General features: G+C 37.1%; 3 protein-coding genes across 4 annotated transcripts; 2 read left to right on the plus strand and 1 right to left on the minus strand.

Annotated features, from left to right (window-relative positions):
• The first annotated feature begins 2,020 nt into the window (after positions 1-2,020).
• LOC137721015 (UV-stimulated scaffold protein A homolog) lies at positions 2,021-4,684 on the plus strand. The gene is made up of 2 exons (XM_068460139.1): positions 2,021-2,314; positions 2,691-4,684. Exons 1-2 carry the CDS (start codon positions 2,135-2,137, stop codon positions 3,648-3,650), a joined length of 1,140 nt encoding a protein of 379 aa, XP_068316240.1. The 5' UTR covers positions 2,021-2,134; the 3' UTR covers positions 3,651-4,684.
• A 2,249-nt stretch (positions 4,685-6,933) lies between these two features.
• LOC137720186 (E3 ubiquitin-protein ligase SINAT3-like) lies at positions 6,934-10,194 on the plus strand. 2 transcript variants are annotated; one of them, XM_068459204.1, is made up of 4 exons: positions 6,934-7,279; positions 8,339-8,725; positions 9,191-9,554; positions 10,040-10,194. In XM_068459204.1, the coding sequence occupies exons 1-3, from the start codon at positions 7,079-7,081 to the stop codon at positions 9,548-9,550; spliced, it is 948 nt and encodes a 315-aa protein (XP_068315305.1). In that variant the 5' UTR covers positions 6,934-7,078; the 3' UTR covers positions 9,551-9,554; positions 10,040-10,194. The 2 variants fall into 2 exon arrangements, with proteins under 2 accessions (XP_068315305.1, XP_068315304.1); XM_068459203.1 differs by having other exon boundaries at positions 9,191-9,521.
• A 1,547-nt stretch (positions 10,195-11,741) lies between these two features.
• On the minus strand, positions 11,742-13,070 carry LOC137719777 (aspartic proteinase nepenthesin-1-like). Its single transcript, XM_068458799.1, has one exon. It carries the CDS (start codon positions 13,068-13,070, stop codon positions 11,742-11,744), a length of 1,329 nt encoding a protein of 442 aa, XP_068314900.1.
• Positions 13,071-13,768: the final 698 nt, after the last annotated feature.

The following is a 13,768-nucleotide window of genomic DNA, read 5'->3' on the forward strand; positions in this document are numbered from 1 at the left end:
TAGGAGAAACTTTTATTCGGCAAACAAAAAGGCATACCATATAATATTTCACTTGTTATGATAAAGTTAGACGATATTATGCTATATCTTAAGTGTATTAATAAAAAAAATTAAAATAATAACGTCACGTAAATGTACATCATGATAAGAGATAAGAGATAAGAGATAAAAGATAAGATAGAGCAAAGTAAAATTTTATCCTCAAAGATATGTTGGGTGTTTTTGTAGCTGTAAAACAAAATTAAAAAGTTAAAAGTGGCGTGGAGGGTGGGTGGATGGGTGAAGTGTGAAATGGGTAATTGATTGGATTGAAATTATGTCACCACTTTATTACCCTACGCTTGATATTCTAATGTTGTTGGGGATATTTTTCCAATAAAAGGTTGAATTTTGTTGGGGCCCCCCTTCTCTAGTTGCAAATTGGACCACGGCCTAAGTTAGTAGAGGAAGGGATCATTTCCGGATCTCTTCTTTCTAATTCATGTTCGAAAATTCAGACTATTGAAATTTGATCCAATGACTAAAGTTATAATTAAAATGGACTCTTGTTTGTAGCTGTTGAATCAAATTTAATATCCCAGATCTCCAGACTTGGTGAATTAAGAAGAAGAGATCCGGAGCATATCCATTTTCTAAGTTAGTGACACTCGTTGTAGACCGTACCAAATATCATATAGGTTAATCATTAACCCTAAATCCTATCTTTCAAAACCAAGCAAAAAAAAAAAAAAAAAAAAAACTTGAGTATTATCTAATTTTTGTTATTTGATCTTTTTTAAATTCATTCTTATCTGATAGTAAAAGGATGTATATAAAGTAAAAAATGATGTATGGATAACACACCACTTTAGCCATCTCTTCAATATGATTGCACATGGTTTTTCTTGGAGTTCTTTCAACACCATCATCATAATGTTGATATATTAGGGACCAAATGAGGATTAGACTCATGAAGATCTTTCAAAAACAAAGAACTAAATTAACACTTTGTTTTATTTATTTTTTTAGTTTCTAATATTGTTTATTACAGAAACGTGGAAGAAGAACTAGAGAGGAAGCTACATGCATCCTAGTTTCTAAGCCATTCATCATATCAAAAGGCAACACCGATGGTTGTTTGGTGGGTTATATGAGATTTGGCCTTAGAGATAGAATTGGATTGACATAAATTTGTGAGATAGAACTTGTAACCCGTATATAATGATATGTTAGAAAATCCACTTTATTGTGGATTCATAACACATCATGTCCAGTCTTGTCTATCTCACATTTTAACACAATAAACAACGGATTGAATTCAAGTCCATTTTAATTGCTTCGGCTACTTAACATCCGTAGATGATTGCCAATTACGGTGGCTTTATGTTATTTCACTAGAAGTGGAAAAATTTGAAATAGTTGGTGAGGGTGCATTTTTTTTCTACGAGTTCTGTTTGTTCAATCGTTGATGCTTGCAAAATGACTAATTATCGTTATTGAATATGAAAGCTATGATTTATCGAGTGTAAAAAACCATTGAATACGAACGATTACAAACTATTAATGCATATTGAAGTAACAATGCATCAACGGTAAACAAACACTAAGGAACGCACGGTAACTGATCTCACAATATATCAACCATAAAGAAATCACCAAGGGAGGTGTAGATGACTGAACTCAATATATATCAACGATAAAGACATTCTTTTGATTATGATGGGCCTAGATTTTATTGGGTCAAAGAAAATATCTTTACAAAATTAAGGGAACTGTTATTAACACTTTAAAAATCTTATTTTACACTCACTTACAAATAAATTTTTCTTTTTAATTATAAAAAATTGAGAGTGAAAAATAAAAATTTTGAAGTGCTAATAACAATTTTCAAATTTAAAACCCAAATGCAAGTTTGGTTTGAAATGGAATATCAATGTGGGCCTGGCCACTGAGGGGGTTTTTGGATTTCAAAAAAATTAGAGGGTCTAAATAGAAAACTCTCTTTATTTCTTGCGTCCCTCATAACTTCAGATTGTGACATTTGACCCCTTTCTTGCCCAGCGCGAAAATACCCAAATCCACAAACTATATATTATCCTCAAATTTTGAAAACTCAAAGAAGCTTCCAACCTCTGCTTGGTTGAATACAGAAGCAATGGAAGAAGAGGAAGGAGGGAAGGTTAGGGTTTTGATAGAGAACGCCACGACCTCCATCGAACCGGAGGTCGACCCACGCCTCCTCAAGGCCATCAAGTCGGTGGTCCGTTACTCCGATTCGGAGCTCCGACTCGCCGCCCGTATTCTCATGGATCTTATGAAGCGCGAGCACTCTCAGGTCCTTTTCATGCATATAATAACTCTTTCTTCCGTGAAAATTTGAATCTTTATATTTCATTTCTCTGTTTCTGTTTGTAATTTGTAGTGTATTTTTCGAGGGTTTATTTTCTATCTTGTGTTTCGTTGCGAGAAAATTCGAAAGGGAAAGTTCGATTTTTGAATCAACATCTTTTTAAATTGCGTACCCTTTTCATTTATCTGAAATTGTAGGAAATAATGGTGAAAAATAGGATAGTGAGTTATTCAATTTGGTTGGAAATTGTTGTTTAATCTCTCTGTTTGTTTGCGTGGGTATTATAATTTAGGGTTTCAGATTGCTACTGTCAGATGAGTTATGGGAGAGAAGTTTTTGCTAAAATATATGAATTTTGCAGGTGCGGTACCTCACACTACTTATAATTGATGAGCTTTTTATGAGGTCAAAGCTCTTTAGAGCTCTTGTTGTGGAGAATTTGGATCAATTGCTGACTTTAAGTGTTGGGTTTCGTATACGTTCTTCGCTCCCACCTCCGGAAAATGTTGCAATTGTTCTGCGTAAGAAAGCGATTGAGTTTCTGGAGAAGTGGAATTCTTCATTTGGGGTTCACTATAAGCAGATTAGATTAGGGTTTGATTACCTTAAGAACACCCTTAAGTATCAGTTCCCAAATCTACAGGAAACTGCGACTCGGCTTGAGCAGCAGAGAAGGGAAAGGGAGAGGAAGACGAAAAAGATCTTACTGAACAAGTTTAAGAATTTGGGAAATAATTTTGCATCAATTAAGGAAGAAATACAGTCAACTATTGATGAGATTGGGGAGTGTTTAGAAATTGTACGCCCCAAAGAGGAAGGTGTGCCGTTGTGTCCTTTAGATGACAAAGATATGGAGGAATTTCATTCTTATGAGTTTCGGCAATTGCGCTTACATGCATTGGAAGAAGGAGAAAAAGTTCATGAGAATAGTGAGAACAAAGTGGTTTTTGATGCCCTGCGGGAGCTTTACAAGATATTGGTAAAGCATTTGGCTGCAGTGCAAGAAGGGGTCCTTGTTCTTGTAAAAGTTGAACTGACTGATAACAGGTCCAGAGATTCGTATTTGAAGGAGTTCATTGATATCCGGAATGATATTCAATCAGTGAAGAAGAAGTGTGAAGAAGCGGGATGCACTCTTTCAAACACTACAAATCATGAGGAAGAAGATTTTTGGGAAGAAGGCAAGATTGAAACAACTGAGGGTGGGAGTTCTAGTCTTCCCAGTAACAAACCGGGAGGTCTTGCTGTGGCATCAACACCCAAGGAAGTGCAAGGTAGACTTCCCAAACGCTATGATAATCCTAAACGCCAGGATAATTAGAGCGATGGCAGTAAAAGGCTCAGTTGTGAAGGTGGGGGAAGCAATTCAGACCCTCTGAGGAGTAAGCTTCTGGCTGAAGCTCCAGAGGTGAACTGGAGCACTCATTTGGCCAGTTGGGGTTCAAAGAGGGATGTTTTGGCTAACCATTGAGGGTTGGAGGTTGAAAGTCATTGGGGCAGGGTGGATCAGGATGCAGTTATTCCAGCAGAAAAGATTGCGGAGTTAAATCTTCAGGCTACTGTATACAAAGAAAAGCAGGTTGAAATTCAGCCATGCCGAGCACCATTAAGCAATGGAAAATTTTGTCCGAGAAGAGACTTGAGAATTTGCCCATTTCATGGACCTATTATACCCAGAGATGATGAGGGAAAGCCACTGAATCAGAACCCTCCAAAAGACGAGAATTATTTAGGGACCAATTTGGTAGAGCAGTTAGTGAAACAAGCCGTGCAGAATGTTCGTGAGAAAGATAAAGAGTTTTCAAGGAAGAGAGAAATAGATAAAAAGGCACTGAAGAGTGCCAAGCTTGCCAAAATACGAGAACACAATGAAGCGATTTTACGAGATGCTGCAGTCGCTTCAACTTCTAAATCTGCATTTATTGGAGAAGATTGGGAGCCAAGTACTAGTAGGAACCCATCATTCAGAAACAAAAAGAAAACCCTTGCCTTCTTGCTGCAGAAGAAAGAAACACCAAAAGATAGACTAGCTCGGAGGATTTTGAAAACACGAGCAAGCGCTGCCACTGGAAGACAACTTACATTGGGCGAGGATGCAAATTACCGAGAAGCCTTCCCGAATCAGTGGTAATTGGACACTTTCTTTCTCTGCTTCTTGGCTAATTGAGAGGGTTGTCACTGATTGGTTTACTTGCTTTTTTGTAAAATTGTTAATATACATTTTCTTGACTTATAGCAATTAGGGACTTCCAAGCTGTCTTTCGGCCGGTTTTGTAACATATGTTAATTTTCGGATTTAAATTCTTTCGAATGTATGCATAAAAGGGAGGTCAATAGATAAGAAGTTTGATTTTATTTCATGTGTAATTTTTGTTGTGGTTTGTTCTTGATAGAAATGACTTATATAGCACAGGTATACCGTCGATGTCACATGCCAATAACATAACAACATGTGGTTAGTTTTTCTTTACGTGTTATTGTGTCATTGACACGAGAGGTTACCATGACAGCCCGTGTCATACAAGTTGCTCTCGAAGAAGAGGAATTGCAGCTTCCCGTGAATGCTGCTGCATATGATAGACAATAACAGCTAATACAAAAATGTGTAAAATGTGGCTTGTTCCAGTTTGGTTACGCTGTCTACAGACAAGAATCAATGAATCATAACCAAATAGAATATTCGGCTTCACCTACTTTTTGGGTGGTTACTTGTCATGGCACAAACAAAACTGCAAAGAAAATGGCAGTAACGTTGAGGTCAAGTAATCTTTTACGCCATTGTCAATTTATCTAATTTTGATAAACATCGTGTATTTGTCTTTTCCTGTGACAACAGACATGTTGAGCGGTTTTCACTTCATCAAATAATTTGAAATGTTATGCTATTTCATTGTAAATTGAACCGTTAAATTAAATGAAATCGTGTATGATGGTAAGATTTATAGCCTAACAACAGACATATTGAGCGGTTTGGAAAAAAATAAAAAAAATAAAAAATCTTCTGACTAAATAATTTCAGCTCGATAATAAGTTTGATTTGATAACTTCATAAATGAGATAAAAATGGCTTAGAAGCTTTTGATGACTATGAATTTAGATACTTTCAAGTCACCTTTGCAGGAGTAAGTCCTAATTTATGCAATAATGTGAAAGTATCCATGGATTAAAGTAGGATCCAATTCAACCTGGAAGTGTTGGATATAAGTTTATAACATGTTTGTGTTGTAAACACGATTGGGCATTGAAGAAGTAATTCCTTTGTTCATGTTGGATATGCGAAAGTTTTGTCGTCGGAGAATCAGAGATCACTAAAGTCGGTTGCTAAGGCAATGGCGTTGCCGATTGCTTTACTCGGTATGCTCTTCATAATCGTCCTTAAGCCAATGATGTTGTCCACTGCTTTGTTCGTTATGCTTTTCACATTGGCAATTCTTGTTTTTGGTTCCAAGAACCTTTCAATTTTAGTTTTGAATACTTGTTTGAGGATTGTAATAGCTAATTGGCTGGCATGTTTGGCTATTATTTTGGTGTTGTATTGTATCTTTGTCAATAAAACTCTACTGATTCATTAGAAAATTGTGAAAATTCCACATTCCGTATTCAACAAATTATCACTTTAGAAGCCAAAATCAGCTCATGCTTCCAAATTAATCACAAAACAATATGTCAGCAAAACCGCCACCATAAAATCTGGCAATTTTTATTTCTCTCACGCTTTTTTCAATTTTTGACGTCAAATTGAATGAATTAAAGAAGGTTAATAACAAAAAATTAATATGAATGTGTACGAAGTAAAATGAATGTGAAATAACACTTTCCAAAATCTATATATAAAAAATGTCATCATAAATTTATATAAAGTTGTGCCTTAATGAATCTATATATTAAATTTTCTTTAATAAATAATACAAACAAGTATGCAAGTTTTATATGGATAAAATGAGACCCACATTTTAAAAATTCAAAAAAATAGATCACAATAATACTACGCACCACATACACCAGATGGGCATCCATTGGAAAGAGATCTTCTCTGGATCTTTCTCTCCAAAACACAGAAATCAAGTGATTCAAACCTTTAAAATTTGATTCGATGACTAAAAACAGAGAAATTAATAAAAACTTTTAAAAGTTATAATAATTTTTAGCAATTGAATTAAATTTTTAAAAGCCCAGACCACTTGGTTCGTGGGTTTTAGAAGGAGAGATCCGGATGGGATCTCCTTCCGCATCCTATTATCTCCCCCTGGTCTTTTGCTACTTACCAAAACCCATTAATTCCACAGTAACAACAGCTAATTACCAATTACCAAATACCAAATCAGAATTGTTTAAATAAGCTCCCTAAATTAACCTACCCTTTTATTAATCCCCCACTATTCTATTAACCTACCAATCAAAACCCTTAACTGAATCTTTAACGGGCACTTGACACCCGTCTGATCTTAATCAGACGGCTGATATCATCTGGACGGTGACCCATCTCTTTCTCTCTCTATCTGTAAACCGACGATGAACAAGCACCCCTTTTGCGAAAAAGCAAAATAAAATTTTGGGTTTCATCGCACAATGCATTCCAAAATTTTCCTTTTTTTCCTCTCCAATTTTCTATACGTTTTTGTATAATTGTGAATTGGGAAATCTACCCATCAGTCAAAGAATCGAAAGATTTCATCTTTTTCCCCAAATTTTTGTTTTTTAAATTTTGGGTTTCCAAATTTTGGGTGTGGGGTTTGTTTCCATTGAAGAATGGAATCAGACATCATTGAAAGTCTTGCGTCTTTGGATTTGATTGACGATGATGAGATCCATGGCCGTCCGATTCATCAGTTTGTTTCAGTTCCGAAGGCGCACAGCAACACCGGCAATAACATTCCCGGCACCACCAGCGTCCACGAGCTTCTTGAATGCCCTGTTTGCACCAATTCAATGTACCCTCCAATCCATCAGGTTCGCCCCTTCTTGCAATTTCCTCAATTGGGTTCCTTTGTTCTTTTCGTTTTTGAAGATTTTGACTTTTTTGGGTTAATGCTAGGAATGATGATTTATTGAATTGATTATTTTTTTTGTGGGATTTAATTTTAAGTGGTGTTTATGTTTCTGAGTTTTGTTTGGTAGGTTTATTGAATTTATTATTAGAAGGTGAAATATACTTATCAGTTTCTGAATTTTGTTTTAAAAATCAATCCTTGTTAATTAGGATTCTTTTACTTATTTATCCTTATTAAACAACAATCAACAACAGTTCTAGTTTTGCTTGTAACAGGATTTGAAATTTGCTTCACTTGTAACAATCTACAACAATCTAGAATAACTTGAAGATTTTGAAACTTGCTTCACTTGTAAGTGCTTTTCTGTAGTTCCGAGTAACAGGAATACCAAAGCACAGAATCAGATTTCGTTCTAAATATTGTGTTTACGTGATAGTTCCTGGGGTTGGTGAATTTTGCGTCAAGGATCATATTAGTTTGAAAGGGATTAATAACAAATAAGAGCTTTCGAAGTTCACAGATACCTGGGGTTGGTGAATGTGCTATTGTGGACGTATTTGGCACTTATTTTGAAAGCAATTTATCACTTATTTTGTAAAGTGAAGCCGGTTAACAGGTGGGAGTGTGGTAACACTACCACCAATTGATAGAGATGTTTTGTGTGCTTTATCTGCGTAAAGGTATTGTGCTTGAAATTGGGTGCACCGAGTTCAGACTATTTATTCAATCCATTCAGTGCTGCTTAGGACGGAAGTTTTATCAGCTGTTTTGTTAGAGTGTGTGGCTGTATGAAATTACTCCGCCTCTCTTACATACTCTTACATCATACTCTGGAAAATGGAGTTGTATACCTTACAATATGCTTATTGAAATCAAGGGATGCTCGTTGACTTGCTATCCTTAGATTTATTTGGGATGGCTAAGCATGGGGATTCTATTGATAATATGTAGCTGCGTGTAAAATTCATCTAGGATTGGTTGACCTTTATGGCTTATAAATCCAAACTTGTCTCTGCAGTGTCACAATGGGCATACCCTTTGTTCCACCTGTAAAGCAAGGGTGCATAATCGGTGCCCGACTTGTAGACAGGAGCTTGGTGACATAAGGTGTCTAGCACTGGAGAAGGTTGCTGAATCGCTTGAACTGCCCTGCAAGTATTGCTCTCTTGGGTGCTCAGAGATATTTCCCTATTATAGTAAACTGAAACATGAGGCTGTCTGTAACTTCAGACCATACAACTGTCCATATGCTGGATCAGACTGCTCAGCTGTTGGGGATATTCCATTCCTTGTTTCTCATCTCCGGGATGATCACAAGGTGGACATGCATTCCGGATGCACTTTTAATCATCGTTATGTAAAGTCTAATCCTCGTGAAGTAGAAAATGCCACGTGGATGTTAACTGTAAGTACATACGTGTTTCCTCCTCTTTGTATAAAACTGGTGACTGAATGAAAATTGCTTGGTTCACTCACACTATAAATTAGTGGGCATTGCATAAATCAAGAAACCATCACTTTAACTATGGGGGCAGTAGGTGAAGTTAATACTGGAATTGGATCATTAGCCATTGAAAATAAGACTTTGTTTGGTTTAACTTTCCCAATTAGAATATAAATACTTAGTTGAGTAGTTTAACTATCCCAATTAAAAATGCATGATTTAGTTGATTGGTTTAACTTTCCCAGTTTTTTTTTTTGGTTAAAATTCAACTTTCCCAGTTAATATGGGACTATAGGAATCATGGGACCTTTGATAGCAATACGTAAGACTAGACTAGATCAACTGTGACTATATAGCAGACTGAAGATGTATGCTTTGGTTTTTTTATGGTAGCGAAGTAATTGTCTTATTTTTCATCCTTGATAGGTCTTCCACTGTTTTGGTCAGTACTTCTGTCTACATTTTGAAGCCTTCCAGCTTGGTATGGCCCCTGTTTACATGGCATTTCTCCGGTTCATGGGGGATGAAACAGAAGCTCGGAACTACAGCTACAGCTTGGAGGTTGGTGGAAATGGCCGAAAGCTGATTTGGGAGGGCAACCCAAGAAGCATAAGGGATAGCCACAAGAAGGTTAGAGACAGCCATGATGGCCTCATAATACAACGCAACATGGCACTTTTCTTCTCAGGCGGGGATAGGAAAGAGCTGAAGCTGCGGGTCACAGGACGGATATGTAAGGAACAGCAGAACCCAGAAGGTGGGACCTGCATACCTCTCTGTAGTTAGCCTGGTTGGATATCTCTTTCCCTCATCTGTGTGTTAAACATTATCTTAATGTTATTAGTGAATTTAGATTTTAAGGATTCTTTTATTGGATTATAAGGTTTCAATGCTGGAGGCTTCGTACTTAGTCTGTTAAGCTTCCGGTTATCCTCTTAAAAGCTGAAATACAAAACTTTTGTCTTTGAGGGAATTTTGGTTACAGTTTGATATTAGGATTAGATTAAAAATTTATGACAACCGTCTATAATCTCTGAAAAACCAATTGAACTTTGCTCAATGGCATTATAGTAAAAGCATGGCTCACGCCGTTGTTGTTTAACTGGAGTGATAAGGAAGTGGGTGAGACAGACAGGTATATCCTAGGGTAAAGCTTGTTAAGGTAAAAAAGAAGGGAAAATTATGATGATTAGAACCTTGACAGATTTCACTTTAGTTCCTAAGTTTGAAACAATCCACTGTATCCCCTAGGCTTATAATTCTTTTACATTTCAGGGGCGAAGGTTTGTGAAGTAATGCGTACGATTGCGGTTTAGACAGATTGATAAAGAAGTTGGTGAGACAGCTGGTGCTTGGGGTTTCAGTTTATTTACTTGGTAGTGTTGAAGTATGTATCAATGTCAAATATATAAAAACCATAAGCTTTTTCATGCTATGATCTACAAGTACTCAACAGGGAAATCACTCCTTTACTTGTCTTGGAATTACTTTACTTTATTTGATGTACCAAGCTCAACGTTGAATCAAATGAAACCTAAACAAGTAGATCGGTGAGGAGCCGTCGTTTCATCCATCGTGTTTGCTGTGAGTCGGGGGCAAAACAGGAGATAAGATAGGCAATCTTTAAGTCTCTCCAGCCCTCAGCCGGATCAGAAACAAAAGACCACTCCCTCTTGCATCCTTTGGTGGTTGCCATTGCGGTCGTTGATGGCTCATGATCATCTGATGATGCTACTGTACAGTAATGGACCGGATGGGGTTCGCCGGGAACTCCTCTATTCCGAGAGTGTTTTCCTTGCCATTTTGATGACTGTTTCTTTTTCCATGAGAGGTTGAGGGAAACAAGAAAAAGGAACTTGAAATGTCTGTACGTCTCTGTGAGGTTTGAATTTGTATCTTTTTGCTGGAGCACATTAGGCTCATTACCTCATAGAACTGAAATGTAAACAGATCACAAACATTTCAAATTAGGTCACAACTTTCATGATATTCGGACTCAAGTCATTTTTAAATTTCGATTTGTGATAACACCAAAGGCTCACATTTCTCTCTTGCTTGTAAGTGAGAGATTTTAAGTTCAATTCTACATGATGACGAGTATTATACCAAATTGTGAACTCCAATTATATGTCATACCTCAATTCCCACCCCCAATATAATTGTATTGAAAAAAGGGTCAACGTTCAAATAGTATATAGAAGAGTCTGCTCCATCTTCTTTGCCATTGATTGGAGAGGAGCCAACATATGATACAAGGTCTTCAAATCTCCATCCTTCAATTGGATCACAAACAAACGACCACCCGATCTTGCAGCCACGGTTGTTGGGATCATCGTGGTCGTCAATGAGCAGTACTTACATGGTTCCAACATATCAATCTGTGATCGGCAGATGATGATGTTAGTGCGAAGGCAGATGATGGTCTAGTACGCACCAGAGTTTCTACAACGGAAAGATATTATTGTTAATATATTGTTAAACCAAAATTAAAGGCACAATAGATAGCGAGGGACATGAAGCCTTACCCTAACACAATAAACATGGATGAGCGGAAAAAACTATGGCCTCGTGTCAAACCAACAACGAAACTCAAATCTAAAAAGGAGAAATACATTAAGACAACTCCTATAAGAAGCACAAGTTTTGAAGCCCTAAAAGGTTACGATCGTTTTATTGAACCATACCGCAGAAATATGATGTCTTTAATGTAGAAAGTGTGTTCTTTGTAGGGTCTAAAATTGATCTTTTTCCAGCATACTAAGTTCATTAACAATCACAATTGCTGGAAAAAGAAAAAAAAAAAAAAAATTTCAGTACCCACCACAAAATATTTTTCAGTCCCAAAAAAGGAAACAACAAAGGAATTCTTGAATCTTCAGCCCTAATATATGGTACAGGGATGATGATCATACCGATGGAAGTTTTTGCACCACATTTTAGACCACATCACTAATTATTTATACCATGCACACTTTAGTTAGGTATCCCGACAGTCATCAGTGTCCTCAAAAGTTACGATGTTATTCTGAAAGTCGATCCCGACGTTCACATTCTCAAGCTGGTTTATTCCCAACACAGAAAGGCCATGATAATCTGGTTTTATAGTCATGCAGTTATCTTCATTCCAAACATTATTCGGATCCAATGTATAATCAAACCCTAGTCGGCGATCATCTCTGAAATGGAACTCTATATCAGGTGCTATGTTCATATGAAAGCCATCATCCGAATCATAACACAGCAGGAACTCCGAATGGGGATTTATCTTGTGTTTGTAATTCGGTAGCGCATTTATCACCGCGCTCTGGACTGCGTAATAAGCTTCCGATGCAAGGTGAGTATATGTTGTTCCTGTATCTATGACGATGCCTCCTCTTCCCTCTGGCCTCCATCTGAACACATCCTCCGAAATGTTGAGCCTAGTACCTTCAACGCTAATACCTTCTACCCCTATATGGTACCAACCGTATCGGCCAGGAAATAATGGGGTCTGATTACCCTCATGGATCACTGCCTTTGAACCGAATTTCACATTGCTACGGTTACCTCGATTAAAAGGCGAAATGCAAAACGAAAAACGAGTCCGTTCTCTAATTAATTGCGCAACAAGTGAACTTGGTTCTCTACCTGCACCAACAACTCCTGGCGGATTTTCATCCGGATCCGTATCTGAATTCTTCAGACCACACCCGAAAGTCATATCAGGGATTGTTTCACCTTCGAGCATGAATGTTTCTTTGGAAGCGACTCCTTCGGAAGACCCTCCATCTTCATAAGCCGTAATGTAAGTACATGAACCATCCTCACTTGGGCAACCGTTATCTGGGACTAGGCCACACTCCAAACGGTCATCGTCACACATCAGCTTTCGGTAGGAGGATGATTTTCCAGGTTCAAAGATTGGTATACTTTGATTGTAACATTTTTTGCAGGGATTACACTGCATCCAAATTAAGGTGCTAGCAGTGTCAAAGTATCCATATGTGTCGATTGGAGGGGTTCCAATTTTGTACCTCATTACGTAGACTCCATTATCGTAATCAATGCGGGCAGTAGCGTTGCTTACTGCTGCTGGTGACATTCGCCTCGTGAGGTAATTTTGTCTGGCTATGCTTCTGCGACGAGCTGCTTCTTTGCGTTGAGCACGAGTGAGACTAGGGTTGTATAGCGGAGATTCAGGCGAGTCGCGATGAATGAGACGTGTCTCGAAACCTCGGAGTGGTGTTTTAGGAGAGGACATGCAGAGGGGGATGGTGATGGCTATTGAAATTAGTGCAATGAAGGAGAGTACAAATGATGAGGCCATGGAGGGCGAGAGTCAAATTCTCAGCTTGCTATTGAAACTAAATGTTCTTGCACTAAAACTATAAACTTTTGCAGATTCTACCTACAGTTTACACATGAACAATTGGATGTGTACTAACGGATCAAAATGATTAAAGATTTATAGTAGGGTGAATTTAAATGTAAATTGTAATGACTACGAAAGAGAAAATACGTGCATGGATCATGTGGTAAGTGACTCTGCATCGACAATAGTATTTTTTTTTTCTTTCTGTTTTTGCTGGAATGTACAAAAGTACAAGATAGTCCCTTTTTATCAGTACGTGTTTAGACATGAGGGTAGGTTCGTGGTACTAGATTTTAGACACAAGTTTTAAGTCATTAGATTTATACACTTTTAATGGTTAAAATACAATTTAATTTTTCAATTTAAATTTTCTTTACTAAATACTTATACATTAGGAAGATGATCCTTAATTTAGATTTTAATTATCAAAAATGTTATTCTTACCACATTTTTCATACCACATTTGTATCACTTTCTAATAGATATGAGATCCATATGTAGACTGTTTTTAGAATACTAGAAGATCTTATATTATTTGCAAGGAAATAAATCTTATCTAGTTTACTATAAATAAAGGCACTCACTTTCTCCCTTCAGTAAAATAGACCACAACAGTTCACTATTTGTGGGAGTGAACAATCGTATTAAAAAAA

This window comes from Pyrus communis, chromosome 16, assembly GCF_963583255.1.
Source record: "Pyrus communis chromosome 16, drPyrComm1.1, whole genome shotgun sequence".
Lineage (NCBI taxonomy): Eukaryota > Viridiplantae > Streptophyta > Magnoliopsida > Rosales > Rosaceae > Pyrus > Pyrus communis.